The 14,827-nt window shown below is 36.6% G+C and overlaps 1 protein-coding gene across 1 annotated transcript in view; it reads left to right on the forward strand.

The window, feature by feature from the left end:
* The window catches only part of tox3 (TOX high mobility group box family member 3), an 89,748-nt gene extending 75,151 nt beyond the window's left edge, over positions 1-14,597 (forward strand). The window contains exons 4-7 of the mRNA XM_015605234.3: positions 7,852-8,115; positions 8,283-8,507; positions 10,491-10,571; positions 12,388-14,597. Of these exons, the coding sequence (XP_015460720.3) occupies positions 7,852-8,115; positions 8,283-8,507; positions 10,491-10,571; positions 12,388-13,176 (1,359 nt within the window). The 3' untranslated portion in view covers positions 13,177-14,597. The remainder of the gene's footprint in view (positions 1-7,851; positions 8,116-8,282; positions 8,508-10,490; positions 10,572-12,387) is intronic.
* The last annotated feature ends 230 nt before the right edge of the window (positions 14,598-14,827 follow it).

Consider the following 14,827-nt stretch of genomic DNA (forward strand, 5'->3'; position numbering starts at 1 on the left):
CCCAGTGCTACAAATGAATGATTAATCAACCATTTTTTATAATAGCTAATTGTTGCAACCCTTTAAAATAGTAGTATAAGGTAATTGAAATTATCAGATTATATATTTTTTTACATCCACTATTCAATCAAATGATGATATTGCCTAGTATCGGACCAATATGGATAACATTTAAAGTTATCAGTAAATAAAAAGCACAGGCATTATATTATTTGGCTTGTATTTGTTATCAATTAACATTCCTATTTTGATCCTGGTTATTATTAGCAACTGTTCATGATAAGGATACTCTTGGCAATATGAAACAACTCTGAATAAAAAAAATATATTTCAAGAATACACTCATGCAACAAAATTTAATTTTATTATTGCATACGGTATAATATAGCTCACCCCTACTTGAGATATTAAAAAATACAGGAATTTTATTAGATGTGTAACAGAAGTCAAATATCTCCATATATCCAGGATTAAAGTAAAATAAATGATACTGGACAGATATAATCTGTCTCTAGTATATATGCAGTATAATGAGAAATAAGAACAGTGTGAATTTTTCTTTTGCTAAAATCATCAAAAAAGTAGTACCCTGATGTGATAATTAGGCGTGGGTGATATGGCACAATATTTCAGGGTATGATATCATTTGCGATATCCTAAAATGTTAAATTACATTATATTTTTGGCATGTATTTGTTATCAACTAGCATTCCTGTTCTGATCCTAATTATTATTATCAGCTGTTCCATGAATAGTTAAAGAGTAAAGAGGCTATAAAACCTGAACATACGAAGGTCATTGACTGGTGAAATGTAGCACAGCCTTCAGCAGGTTCTATATATGATGAGCTGACCCTCTTAAAAACATCACTGTGAATAAAGAGAATAAAGAGGAGTCAATAAAGATTTTCAGGCTTTTCCACAGGAGAAGTGGAGAGATGGGCTGTCTGATTACTTGGGTTACATGTAGAGAGAGAGACACACACACACACACACACACACACACATATAGGCACACACCCACACACACTACACACAACACAGGAGGGAGCACAGGACACATCTGGCCCTTTTGTTCTCTAGATAAGAAGTTATTTACAGATTTATGAAGACTATCAAAAGCATCTCCGCACATACAAGCTGCAGCTACAGACAATATTTCAATCAAAATGCAAATGGCAGCAGTGCAGCAGGGACATGAATATACAGATTGGTTATCGACCCTCTTCTCACCAGTCAGGCCGCTCTGACACGAGGAGCCTTGTACCACTCTACTGATACTATTAGTTAATTAGTTAAAGTAGGTATTAGCCAATAACATTTTAGCAGGTTAGTTTGTGGATTTGTTTTGTGCTTTGTTTGTTGGTATAATTATATTATGAATATTATACTGTATATATTCAGCTTAGGGGTGGGCGATATGGTCCTAAAATAATATCACGATATTTCATGGTATTGGTATTTTCACGATAACGATACTCTTGGCAATAAAACATAACAATGAATTTAAAAAAAATCATATTTCAAGAAAACACTACTGCTACAAAATGAAAATTTTATTTTACTAATGCGTACAATATGATATAGCAAAGCCCTACTTGAGATTTTCAAAAAATGCAAGAATTTTTAATTCAGATTTGTAACAAAAGTCAACTATCCATAATGTCATGATACTAATAATAATGAACTCCATATATCTCAAATTATCCAGGAGTAAAGTAAAATAAATGATACTGATCTGTAGTAGATATACAGTATAATGGGAATTGAGAACAGTGTGATTCTTTTTTTTTTTTTTGGTTAAAAACAGCAAAAAAAGTAGTACCCTGATGTGATAATTAGGGGTGGGTGATATTTCAGGTTGGCACGATATTTCAGGGTTTAATATCATTCACAATATTTAAAAATGCACGATACGATATGGCACACCCCTAATTTAGCTTGGTGTATATATATATATATATATATATTATTTGTATTATTATCACAAGGCTGTCACAGTTACTATATTATTAATATAGGTTAGAGCAGGACAATCTGAGGGCACTTTAAATTGATTTTAAATGATTTTCCTTTTACTACCCAACAACAGGAATTGATCAGTAACATCCCTTGCAAAGCCGGTAAAAGATTACAACATTCTTTACAGTAACAAAGCTAAACAAGAGGGACTATCAGGCTCTGGAGTGCTGCAGCCGTCTAATTATTGGCTCTATCATCAGGAGAGCACCAGTTCGATCCACAGCCAGAAGCAGCAGAGGCCTCGTTTCCTCAGTGTTTGCTGTTGCTGGGATCTGTTTGTTAGCTGATCTGTCTGTTAGTAACAGAACTGGCAGTTAGAACCTGTTTACACCTGGACTGGGTTATATTGGGTAAGACCAAACCACACAAAAATGCACATAATAAAATGCAGATAATAACATTTACCATGTAAACTATTTATTGAAAATCTTTGCTATGCTTTTGAACATGGATACAGTATTGCGTTACTTCAGTATACAGCTCTGGAAAAAAATATTTTTCTATTTATAGGTATATGTTTGAGTAAAATGAACATTGTTGTTTTATTCCATAAACGATGGAGAACATTTCTCCCAAATTTTTAATAGAAATATTGTCATTTAAAGCATTTATTAGCAGAAAATGAGAAATTGCTGAAATAACAAAAAAGATGCAGAGCTGTCAGACCTCAAATAATGCAAAGAAAACAAGTTCATATTCATGAAGTTTTAAGAGTTCAGAAATCAATATTTGTTGGAATAACCCTGGTTGGTTTTTTAATCACAGTTTTCATGCATCTTGCCATGTTCTCCTCCACCAGTCTTACACACTGCTTTTGGATAACTTTATGCCTTTACTCCTGGTGCAAAAATTCAAGCAGTTCAGTTTGGTTTGATGGCTTGTGATCATCCATGTTATTTTTTTCCAGAACTGTATTTTTTTTCTTATATGCTTAATATCAAGTGAAGGCTTTTTTATTATTATTATAATTATTATTACAAACATGGTTCTGTTCTGAAATTTTACTGGCAATTTTTTTTGTAATCCCATTCAACCAAGTAATCATAAAAACACATTACATATTTGGCTTGTTTTTTATGTGCTTGTATTCCTGCAGTTTTTTCCAATTTACTGAAGACGACCTGTCTTATAAGTCTCAGTGTGGCTATTTAAGTCATTTCATATGATATAATCAGAAGCCTGCTGTTAACAAGCCCTGACTCTGACCCACAGAGCTTCAAACATTTCACTGATGCCCCCCGCTTTTTTTTTTTTAACTCACTTCCATATGGCGCTTTCCCACTGTACAGCCTGGAGAGAAATCATTCCTTTTACTCAGTGTTTGGTTGCTGTTAGGTGAGTGTCACCGCTGGGACAGTGTTGAAGAGTTATTACACAGATGGTCGGAGCTAATGAACACGGCATGCATCTCTCTCTCTCTCTCTCTCTCTCTCTCTCTCTCTTTCTCTCTTTCTTTCCCGCTCTGTTATGCATGCTTTTTTCTCTACAAGCTTTTCTACTGCTCTCTCTTTCTTTCTTTCTTTTACTCTTTCATTGAAATGTTCTAAAGCTCTAAAGCTCTGGAACTGTATTATTTAGTAATGAACATACTCACACACTCAGTCGCCTCAGTCATCATACACTCATACACTCACACTGCATTTAAAACACATTCTGCTCTGCAGGGGTTTTAACCCTTTAACATCCTCTCTCATGTGCACATCTATAAAACATTTGAGATGACATAAAGAGACACAGACACAAAGCAAAATACAAAATTATTAATAGTAATAAAATATTAAAAAAACATATGCTGCACCTCATTTGAACTGGGAAGTCGAGATTTCTTAGGTCAAAGTAGGGAATTTGAACTGGAATGCTCCTACAGGTCAGAATTACTCCAGGGAAAGCAACCAAGTTCAGAATCCAAGATGGCTGCCCCCACATCAACAATAGTAAAGCAGTTTTATTATACTTATAGTTTATTATCACTTCTACCTTTTTGAGTCTCATTAAATCAGTCTTACGCAAATCATGTCGATCCTCTCTCTGTAAACATGTTTCCATACTGTTTTGATTTAAAATAAAGACGCTGTATATGAGTTATGAACAGGCTTTGCTAACAATGCTAACCCGTGACAATGCTAACAGTGTCATCAGCATGTCTCCAGTGATTTCTAAATAAGAACTGAAACTCCACTCTACTGAAAGACACAGTAACCTAAAGTGAGTAGTATTAGCCTAAAATACCCCTGCTGATTAGTACTAATGGCCCAATTGTTGATATATATATATATATATATATATATATATATATATATATATATATATATATATATATATATATATAATATGTTCTATATATTCTATGTGCTCTACCAAAAGGGAGTGACATTCAGCAGAAGTTAAAGGGTTAATGTAAAGCAGGTCAGTAACACATAACAATCAGGGTCACAAATAACAGAAATAAATATTGTTAAATGGTTAAGGGAGGTTAATTTCTCAACTGATTATTGCAATTTTGACACTAGTCAACCTTCTAAAGCCAAGTGTACCATATATGGCTGCAACACCATTGTGGTAGAGGAATAGAAATGTATCTTTATAATATATGCAATAAAATAAAATAATCATATGCAATCAAAGCAATAACAAGTATTACAAATAATAACAAATATTAAATAAGTAATAATATATTTTATAATTGATTAAATAAAATCAGATACATGTTTTCTGCCTCCTTTTGCTAAAACTTACAAAAACAAATTTGCAATTTGAACAATTTTAAACAATAATAAATAAATAACAATGATTTGTTTTTAGTATTTAATAGTTTATTTAACAGGGACAGTGTACATTAATTAACATTACTGTAAATGCACCAGAATTAGCCTAATGGCTATTTTTCATCCGTTGTCCCTGGACAGATCTTGAAATTGTCTACCAAAAAACCACATTAAGATTACAATGAACAATGCAAATATAAAAGAGCAATAAAACAGATATAACACAGTGTATAAGTTTGCTAAAATACAGCTGTAGCTGAAAAGACAATCTAACTAAAGATACTTTTCCCATAAAAGTTTTTAAGCAAATATTTTTTTTTGTTCAGAAGATCAAATCTCAATTTTAGCAGTTTTAAAGGGTTCAGACATTAATAAACATTACTAAATTGTAATGCTTAATTGATACATGAGTTAAATAATTTATAATGGCTATTAATACCTTAACCAGTATCAATTAGTGTCATAAGCACTGTAAATGAATGAATTCACTCTTATTGTAAAGTGTTCCCAGCAGGTCTTGCCATATATTTGCCGTGTAAACAGCCTACGGATAGGGAGTGGATTTGGCACGAGGGCGAGCGGAGGGAATAAAAGATGGCGAATCCAATCTGCGTGTGTGAAAAGGTGTTAGAACATTGTTCTGGAGGACAGGGTTCCATGCAATAAGGCCAGGTGCAAGACTTTATGATGTGTTGACACTAGAGGAGATTGAGTGGGAGTCTCTGCATAGCAAATGGAGAGAGGCAGTGTGTGTGTGTGTAAGTACTGTATATGTGTGTGTGTGTATGAGTAAGGGAGAGAGAAAGAGAGTGAAAGTAGAAAGTAGAGTGTAGAAATAAAGAGACAGAATGATAATATAAAAGAATATCACCTTGCTGTCCTCGGAGGCTGTTTTGTTTGGTTTGGTGCCAGTACTTTCTCGCTCTTTAATCATGTTGCAGTATGAGACTGGCAGCTGCTGTAATTTCCCACTCACTTCAATCAATGCAAAACACTTTATATCCCCCAGAACTGGCTGCTCCCATATACACACTCTATCAGCGTTCACACACACACACACACACAAAATGCTGCCATAGCTGGAATATCATTCAAAGGATAAAAAAAAATATATGAGGATGGCATGGGTATTATATTCAGAGAAAGAGAGAGAAGCAGAAAGAGAGAGAGAGAGAGAGAGGGCCAGCGACACGTTTCAAATCTCATTCGAGCCGGGTGATTTATAGACTTGATTATACAGAAATATTTTCCCCTCTCTTTGGCAGTCAAAGTGTGATATATGAAACCTGCCAGCCGATAGATTTTCATCGCCAAACATGCGCCGCCGTATCATTTTGTGCCTACATCACCAGCTCCAGTACAAGCCGTAACCTTCAGGATGTCTGACTGCAACTGAAAATGTATGGGATTTTTATTTGGTCACTGGCAAAATGCACACAGACTTACTGGAGTAGTTATTCTACTTAATGTGATTTTGTGGCTTTGCAATCTCAGTGGCTTCCCAGAAGACCGGTTACATTCCTTTGGCAGGGGCAATATCTCACTGGTTCTTTTTGGCATGCGGTTATTAGACCGCAGTGACAAAAGGCATGTGTTCTGCTTGTATTAATAAAGATTGCACATGTCCCGTTTTGTCTCTTTAGGGTGCAATTCAAGATTATTTATATATATATATAGCACAATATTATGTTTAATAACTTTCCTTCCCCTGTGACTGAATCACTGGATTTTTTTTTTTTTTTTTTGCTTTAAGCAGTTGAAGTTACTTCATGTTCCCTTTTCTTGATTTTTTTTTTTTTTATTTTTTTTTTTTTTATTGGCTCTCTTTAAGTTTCAGTCAGGATTTGGACTTGAGTTTAGATGACGTTTTTGAAGGATTTGGAATTTGTTCTAAGTCTGCTTTTTCTTTTTCTTTTTGCATTTCATACAGTGAATAATTGTGTTGGAGAACATCCAAAAATAATGCGTTGTAAATTTATCAGTTCAGGCCAGGAAAAGCAGCATTATCTGCAAATTATCTGCATGGATTTTTATAGATAATCAGGTTTCTTGAGCTATAGAGTGTAGTGTAGTATAGATAGTACTGGGTAGTAAAGGGATTGAAGGATAGTGTTGGGCATTATAGGGAGTGTAGGGTAGTATAGGGATTAAATGGTAGTACAGAGAGTATAGGGTTGTATAGGGTAGCATGGGGTAGTCTAGGATAGTATAGGGAGTGTTAGGTAGGATAGACTAGCCTAGGGTAGTATTAAGAGTGTAGGATAGTCCAGGGTAACATGGGGTAGTCTAGGATAGTATAGGGAGTATAGGGTAGTATATGATATTCTAGGGAGTGTAGGGTAGTAAATGGTAGTCTAGGATAGGATAGGGAGTGTCCATAGTCTTGGGTAATGTGGGGTAGTCTAGGGTAGTATTAAGAGTGTAGGATAGTCTAGGGTGACATGGGGTAGTCCAGGGAGTATGGGGTAGTATATGGTAGTCTAGGGAGTATAGGGTAGTATATGATAGTCTAGGGTATTATAGAGAACATAGTGAACTATAGAATAGTGTACATAGTGTAGGGAAATAGAAGGTAGTCTATGGTAGTCTAGGGTATTATAGAGAGTCTATTGCAGTGTAGATAAGTGTACGGAATGTAGGGTAGTCTATTTTTTTTCTTTTTAAGAAATTGATGCTGTTCGCTCCAGACCAAAGACAGAAAGGACTGTCCAGTCTATCTAGACAGAAGTTGCACAGACAAAACATGGACATATTTAGGTTCATTCTGTTTACCATCAAATAAGTCTAAATAAATGTAAGAAACTTAGAAGCTTGGAGTATTATATTTGTATTTACATGTTTTCATTCTGTCTCAAAGTTTTCTGATTTGTGTTTGATGGGTTTGATACAGCAGGTATAACTGATAGGAACTATATTGTTTGCTTGTAATGTAGCTCTAAGAGACTGACTAGAGAATTAAAAGAAGCCAGCCATTAAAACCAGTCATTGTGTCAAAAGTGTAATTGCTGAATTAGATACTAGTTGCAGTTGATAATCAGTTTGTGCTGTGTGTGTGTGTGTTACAGGGTATCGGACAGTCCCAGTTGCGCCAGTACCCTCCGAACCCCACCATGGTAATGCGTTCGATCATCAACATGAACAGCCCAAACACTATGATGTCACGCAACCAGCTGACCACCATTAACCAGTCGCAACTAAATGCTCAGCTGGGCCTCAACATGACTGGACCAAACATCGCCCACACCTCTCCTTCTCCACCGGCAAGCAAGTCAGCCACGCCCTCTCCTTCCAGTTCAATAAACGAAGATGATCAGGACGAGGGAACTAAGGTGAGTGTGTTTCTCTCTTTCCTCTATTCAGCAACTATTCAGAAGTAACTAACTTCTGCCTGTCCGTACTTCCTTTTCTGAACTTCTTCTGAATGTTCTCAAGCAAAAATAGCAGATTAAGCAGCTTTCTGAGAGTCAGTCTCTTATTCCGTCTCTCTCCTTCGCAGATCGGAGAGAAGCGTCCGGCCCCAGATGCTGGTAAGAAGCCAAAGACGCCTAAGAAGAAGAAGAAGAAAGACCCGAACGAGCCTCAGAAGCCGGTCTCGGCCTACGCGCTGTTCTTCAGAGACACTCAAGCAGCCATCAAAGGCCAGAACCCCAATGCTACATTCGGGGAGGTCTCCAAGATCGTGGCCTCCATGTGGGATGGCCTAGGAGAAGAGCAGAAACAGGTATCTTAAATAACTCAACGGCTGCAGCTGAACCTGTACAGCTGGGATTTACAGTGTATATTCATAAGTTCATCATATTCTGCATTACCAGGGTGCTTAACTGTGGGTGTCAGGCCTGTAGACGTGGGCCTGTCTGTGGTTGTTTCCACAAAAGTGGCTACTAAAAAAAAAAAAGAAATATGTATATATATATATATATATATATATATATATATATATATATATATATATATATATATATATATATATATATATATTAAAACAACAAATAAATCTACATTATCTCTGCTCATAATGGCATTTGATGAAGAACATTTGCCATCAGCCTCTTTTTAACACGTGAGCTGTCACCTCTACTAACATATTTTACATTTACACTACAAGTGTGAATTAGTGATCTGCCAGCAGATTGTATATATTACCTGCAGTCATGTATAAAGTTTCAACAGGCAATTATAAGTTCTATAAAGGCTGGGTAATATGGAAAAAGTATTAGATTATATCAGTATACATGATATTTATCTTGTTAAACATGATCACAGTTTAAGTGCATCAGTAGTTTTAGATCATTAAAAACAACAATCCAAACACTCTCCCATACTGAGTACAGTTATATTAGGTTATTAAAATTGTCCTGTTTTTAAACTAGACTAATTATTAGACTAACTATTTTTCATGAAATTCTTAAATTCTTATTTTTCATGTTCTTAAAGCATTGCTTTTAGCCTCAATATGCCTTAAAATGAATGTTGTCAATATAGTCTTAAAATAATATTAGGATGTTGCTGGTTTGAATCCTGGTAATGCAGCTGGCCATCATTTGCCGGAGTCCTAAGAGAGCACAGTTGGCCTTGCTCTCTCTGGGTGGGTAGATGGAGCTCTTCCCCCTCATCACTCCTAGGGTGATGTAGTTCAGCACAAGGTATCTCTTCGCTGATGCAGTAGTTTGAGATGGTGGGACAATTGGCCTAGCTAAACTGGGAGAAAATGGGGGAAAAAAGAAAAATAGTATAATAATTAATAATAGTTTTTCAGCGCTTACTATAATCTAGGTAATATGGCAAAACACGTAAAATATATTAAATTAATTTTAAGAATATGCTACCACAACTAAATTAATTTTATATAACAGTTTAATATAACGTTAATTAGAAACAAAAAATAATAATAATGTAAGAAAATAAAAAATGTACCATAAAAATAAAGCAATGGAGCAAAAAAAAAAACATAATACTAAAAAACAGAATATTTAGATCATGCATATACATTAAAAAAATAAACAGTATATACAGATAATACATTTAAAGCTTAAAATGGTAATTTGCAGTAAATAGTGAAACAATAAAAAATGACTGACAACAGAATATAGAATACAATAGTCATCAGAATATCCTTGCTGTCCTATGAAAAACACTTATCTCCATTTTTGTTGATTTTTAGTTTACTACATAATATGAACAGACAAACTGTCCCCTACACTGTGCCACAATTTCTTAATGAACGGACCAATAGAAACTCTTCAAAATGGCCAGAAATAAACTCTTTTTTTATTGACTTCCATTGAAAGTTTACAAGGTTTTTTCTCTCTCTTGTAAAGTTGCTGTTTTGGAGATAAGTGTTTTTCATTGGACAGCGACAATATGTTTTTTTTTTTTAGTTTAAATATTATGATGATATTGTTATGCATTATGACACAATGTGGTACACCCTTGTTGTCAATACAAGAAGAATAAATATCTATAAATATCTAGAAATTGCCCACAAATAGTCCTAGATCATTTGTAAATTCATACAGACGTAAATTCAAAAGACTCCTAATTCTGAATTCTCTCTTTTTATACACCTGCTCTCACAAAGCATGCCCTCCTATCACACTTCCTCCTATCACAGACTCTGTAAAATGAATGTTGAATGGCGTTCAGCAGATGAAGCACTTGTTAATTACCTGCTCCTCACACCTTGCTGCTTCTCTCGTCACTCCAGGTTTACAAAAGCAAAACAGAGGCAGCCAAGAAGGAGTACCTGAAAGCCCTCGCTGCGTACCGCGCCAGCCTGGTGTCAAAGGTGAGATCTGCCTCCCCCCATCTGCATAACCTCTCTTTCTCTCTCTCTCTAGTGCTCTCTCTCTCTCTCTCTCTGCACAACAGAGGTGCAATGATAGCAGGTTGTAAAACCAGCTAATGAGCATGCCTCATTAATTCCCAGAATCTGCCTGCTAGCCTGTAGCATTTGCATATCTGATACTGCCTGCTAAATTATTTGCTTATATTTGCATATTTGATCGTCTTACACACGGTGACATCTCACTGCTGAGCCGTGCTTTCTTTTTTCTTTCTTTTTTTATTTATGAGAACTTTATGAAACAGATGAGAGATTATATTGAACGCTTAGATTATATTAAAGCTGGTATGACAAGGTATGAAGGCTGTAATTTAATTAAGCCTCGGCAGTGTAGCTAGAATAAAGACAGTGTGTTTATGTTTCTTTTCTTAAGCAGAATATACACTGATTAAATGTGACATTATGGCCACCTCCTTCTTTCTACACCCATTATACTTTTTTTCAGCCCCACTGAGCGTATCAGATGCTGTTGGTGAACTTTTAATTTTAGTCCAGCGGTGACACTGAGGTGTTAAAGAACTCCAGCAGCACTGCTGTATCTGATCCACTCATGCCATCCCAACACTACTAACACGACTAGTCTAACACACCAGCATCATGCCATTCAGTGTCAATGCAATGCTCAGAAACAGTCACCCACCACCAAATTATAGCTGATCTGTGGTGTTTTTCTCTTCTGTGGGGTTCTGACCATTGAAAAACAGATTGAAATGAGGATAATAATAATAACAAAATATACAGACAAACAGACTACAGGACTACAGTGGGTAGTTATAGAAGTACTATTGAAAGTGGTCCTTTATGCAGAGTGGAGCTAAAAAAAATGGATAAGAGGTGTAGAAACAAGGAGGTGGTCATAATTATTTCGCATAACTGAGACTTAATTTTATTGGTTACAAAATATAGATTTTTTTATTTAAGCCATTTCTCACGTATTTGCAGAAAATAAGAAATGGCTGAAAAAAATGCAGAGCTTTCAGACTTTAAATAATGCAAAAAAAAACTTCATATTCATAAAGTTTTAAGAGTTCAGAAATCAATATTTGGTGGAATAATCCTGGATTTTAATCATAGTTTTCATGCATCTTGGCATGTTCTCCTCCACCAGTCTTTCACACTGATTTTATTTTTTTTCCAGAGCTGCATATCTGAATTCACAGGATATGAATAAACAAATAAATAAATAACCAAAATGGGCAGGACTAAGTCAAGAGGTTTAAAGTATCACTTTCAGATAGATTTCCATTAATTGAGTTAACTTTCTTTGACACAGACAACCAAATTTAGTTAATTGGTTATTACACCATACCTTAGCTTATTTTTTAGGTATGTATTTGTTTATTTAAATTTAATGTAATATTGCAAGACTTATCTATGTCAAGTACAATGAGATGTACAAGTGAATCATCAATAAAAGTGTGTATATGTGTATGAATATGTAAAAAAAAAAAGATATGGCTGTAAATATTCTTAGTATATTCGTGTTGTAAACTAAATCAATGTTTTCTTTGCCTTTGTTGCCAATGTTATGCAAGTACATTATTTGTTTATGCACTCCTGCCTGTTTTGGTGCTTTCTTGCTCTAAAACTTCTGATTCAACTCATCAGTTTGTTATTAAAAATCTAAATATTAATTTATGTTTGATGTATACACAGAGACTCCCAAGCTTCCAAAAATTTAGAAAAATATATTTCATACCATAGAGAAATATATTTAATAGCATATTTCATACCCTCTCTCTCTCTCTCTCTTTTACAGGCTGCAGCAGAATCAGCCGAGGCTCAAACCATCCGTTCGGTACAGCAGACCCTGGCCTCCACCAGCTTGTCTCCGGGCCTGGTCATGCCCTCCCCGCTGTCCTCACCTCTCTCTCAGCACCCCTCCATGTCGGCCGCGGCCCAGGCGCTCCAGCAGCAGGCGATGCCCCGGGCCATCGCCCCCAAGCCCCTGCAGATGCGGGTGGGCAACAGCCACATCGTCACCTCCATCACAGTGGCCCACCAGAACATGGGCTCCGGCGTACCCTCGCAGATGCTGGGCCAGATGGGTCCTGGCGCTCCGCAGCCGGCCGTGCCGTCTCAGATGAGCCCGCCCATGCAGCCCCCGCCGCACACCGCAGCCATGCAGCAGCAGCAGATGCAGCAGCACTTGCAGCACCATCAGATGCAGCAGCAGCAAATGCATCACCAGCAGATTCAGCAGCAGATGCAGCACCAGCATTTCCAGCATCATCTGCAGCAGCAGCTGCAGCAGCATCACATGCAGCAGCAGCAGCAGCAACAACAACAGCAACAAATGCAACATCAGCAACATCAGCAGCATCAACAACAGCAGCAGATGCAGATGCAACACATGCAGCAAATGCAGCAGATGCATCAGATGCATCAGCAGCAACAGCAGCAGCACCAGTCGCAGTGTTCGCCCGTTCAGCATTCGCCCGGGGCCCCCCACTCGGCGTCGCTCGGAAGCCCGCCGCCGGCCCCCCAGCCCCACCCCTCCCAGATCCAGGCCCACGCCCAAGTCCTCTCGCAAGTCAGCATCTACTAAACCCCCCTGAATCCCAGAGTCTCGACTCAGAGAGGAAGAAGTTTGTTTTTAAAAAAAAGCGCTGTTTCAAAGTGGCTTTTTTTTCCAAAGTTGCACTTAAGAAGTGTGTGAAATAAGAGAAATAAGAATGTTTTACAAAAGATCTGTCCTTTGTTCTAGATGGATACCCCCGACGTGTGTAAAATAGAGAAAGAAATGGACTAAAAAGGTCTTGCCTGGACTTCTGTCTATAAAATAGACAGAGCTATGGTGAGGAACGGAGTGCCTGGTTGTTGTTTTGTTTGTTTTTTAATCTCAATGGTTGAGGTTTAAGACACTGTTTCATGACATTATCGAAGCCAGAAGTGACAGCTGGATCGGCTACAGTGACAAATCTCTCTTTTTTCTCTTAATTTAACAGTAAAGCTTTATTTACAAGGTCACCACTGGTTACTGTCCTACTAAGGACCACGACGGGACATTGCTGAATTGACTTTTTTTGTTGTTTCGGACAGCTTTTCATAATTCAGAGGAATAAACGGATTTAAAACGGGAATTTTAAAACTGCTAAAGAAGGCAGAGACACACTAACCTTCTAAGCCCACTCTGTTTGCTCCTCCTCCTACTCAAGTTTCTGTAGATGAACCTTTACATACATTCTCAGCCCCTTCAGAGAGAACGGACACAAAGGGAACTTTTATTTTGCTCTGCTCTCAACAGAGGAACATAACTCACTCTCGAACCTGCTGTACATGAGCTGAGAGGAGAGGGAAGAACTTCTCCTTTAACCGACTTCTCCTCAAGAAACTCGTCGGCTCAAGCGTGTATAAATAGCACTCCTCTCCCCCCAAAAAAGGAAAAAACCTTCTATGTATTTGTATTTACCTCAAAACTTTAATGAATTTAAATTATGTTTCTGTTCAGTTTTTTTTTGTTTTTTTTTTTCATTTTGTGTAATAAAAAGTGCATATTTTAAGGATATTTTAAGGAGAAATTGCAAAATCCAAGGATTCAGGCCAATGGTTTAATGAGTAATGTATTTTTACACGATTCCTTGACACCACAGACTTACGGAAAGAGAGAAATGAAGTAAAGCAGGGACATTTTACAGTGTCGAAGCTAACATGGGGAAAAAGATGGAAGTATTTTCTGCCAGCTGTAAAAAAAATATGATGATAAAGAGAAAAAAAAAAAAAAAAACAAGCAAAGCAAGGTGTACATTTTTCATATCGCCTGTTGTAAAGTTTTAATACGTGAGGCTTTAATTCTGAAGTCGGTAAGCTGACCTGTGGATTGCTCCATCGCATAGTGCATCTCTGCTCTTTTTCTACTTTTTTATGAGTTAGCAGCGATTCATTTGTTTGTATTTTTGCTTACAGATCAAAAATTCATCTGCTTTTAAAAACCTGTCCATAGAATAAAACACATTTCAGTAGACTCAACCGGCTTTTGAACCCTTACTGGGAGCGTTCTTTTCCAACTGCTTTTGTTGTTTTGCCACCGAAGAAGAAACAAACTGACAAAAAGTGAAGTAAAGAGACATTCCATCCTTAATATGATACTAGCCATACTTTTGTATGAAGTATTACACTTCTGTGTGTCTCGATGTTTGCAATTAAAAATAACAATCACAAACAAATATTTATTTCAAAAGAATCGATTCATTTCAAAG

Source organism: Astyanax mexicanus, chromosome 23 (assembly GCF_023375975.1).
Source record: "Astyanax mexicanus isolate ESR-SI-001 chromosome 23, AstMex3_surface, whole genome shotgun sequence".
Lineage (NCBI taxonomy): Eukaryota > Metazoa > Chordata > Actinopteri > Characiformes > Acestrorhamphidae > Astyanax > Astyanax mexicanus.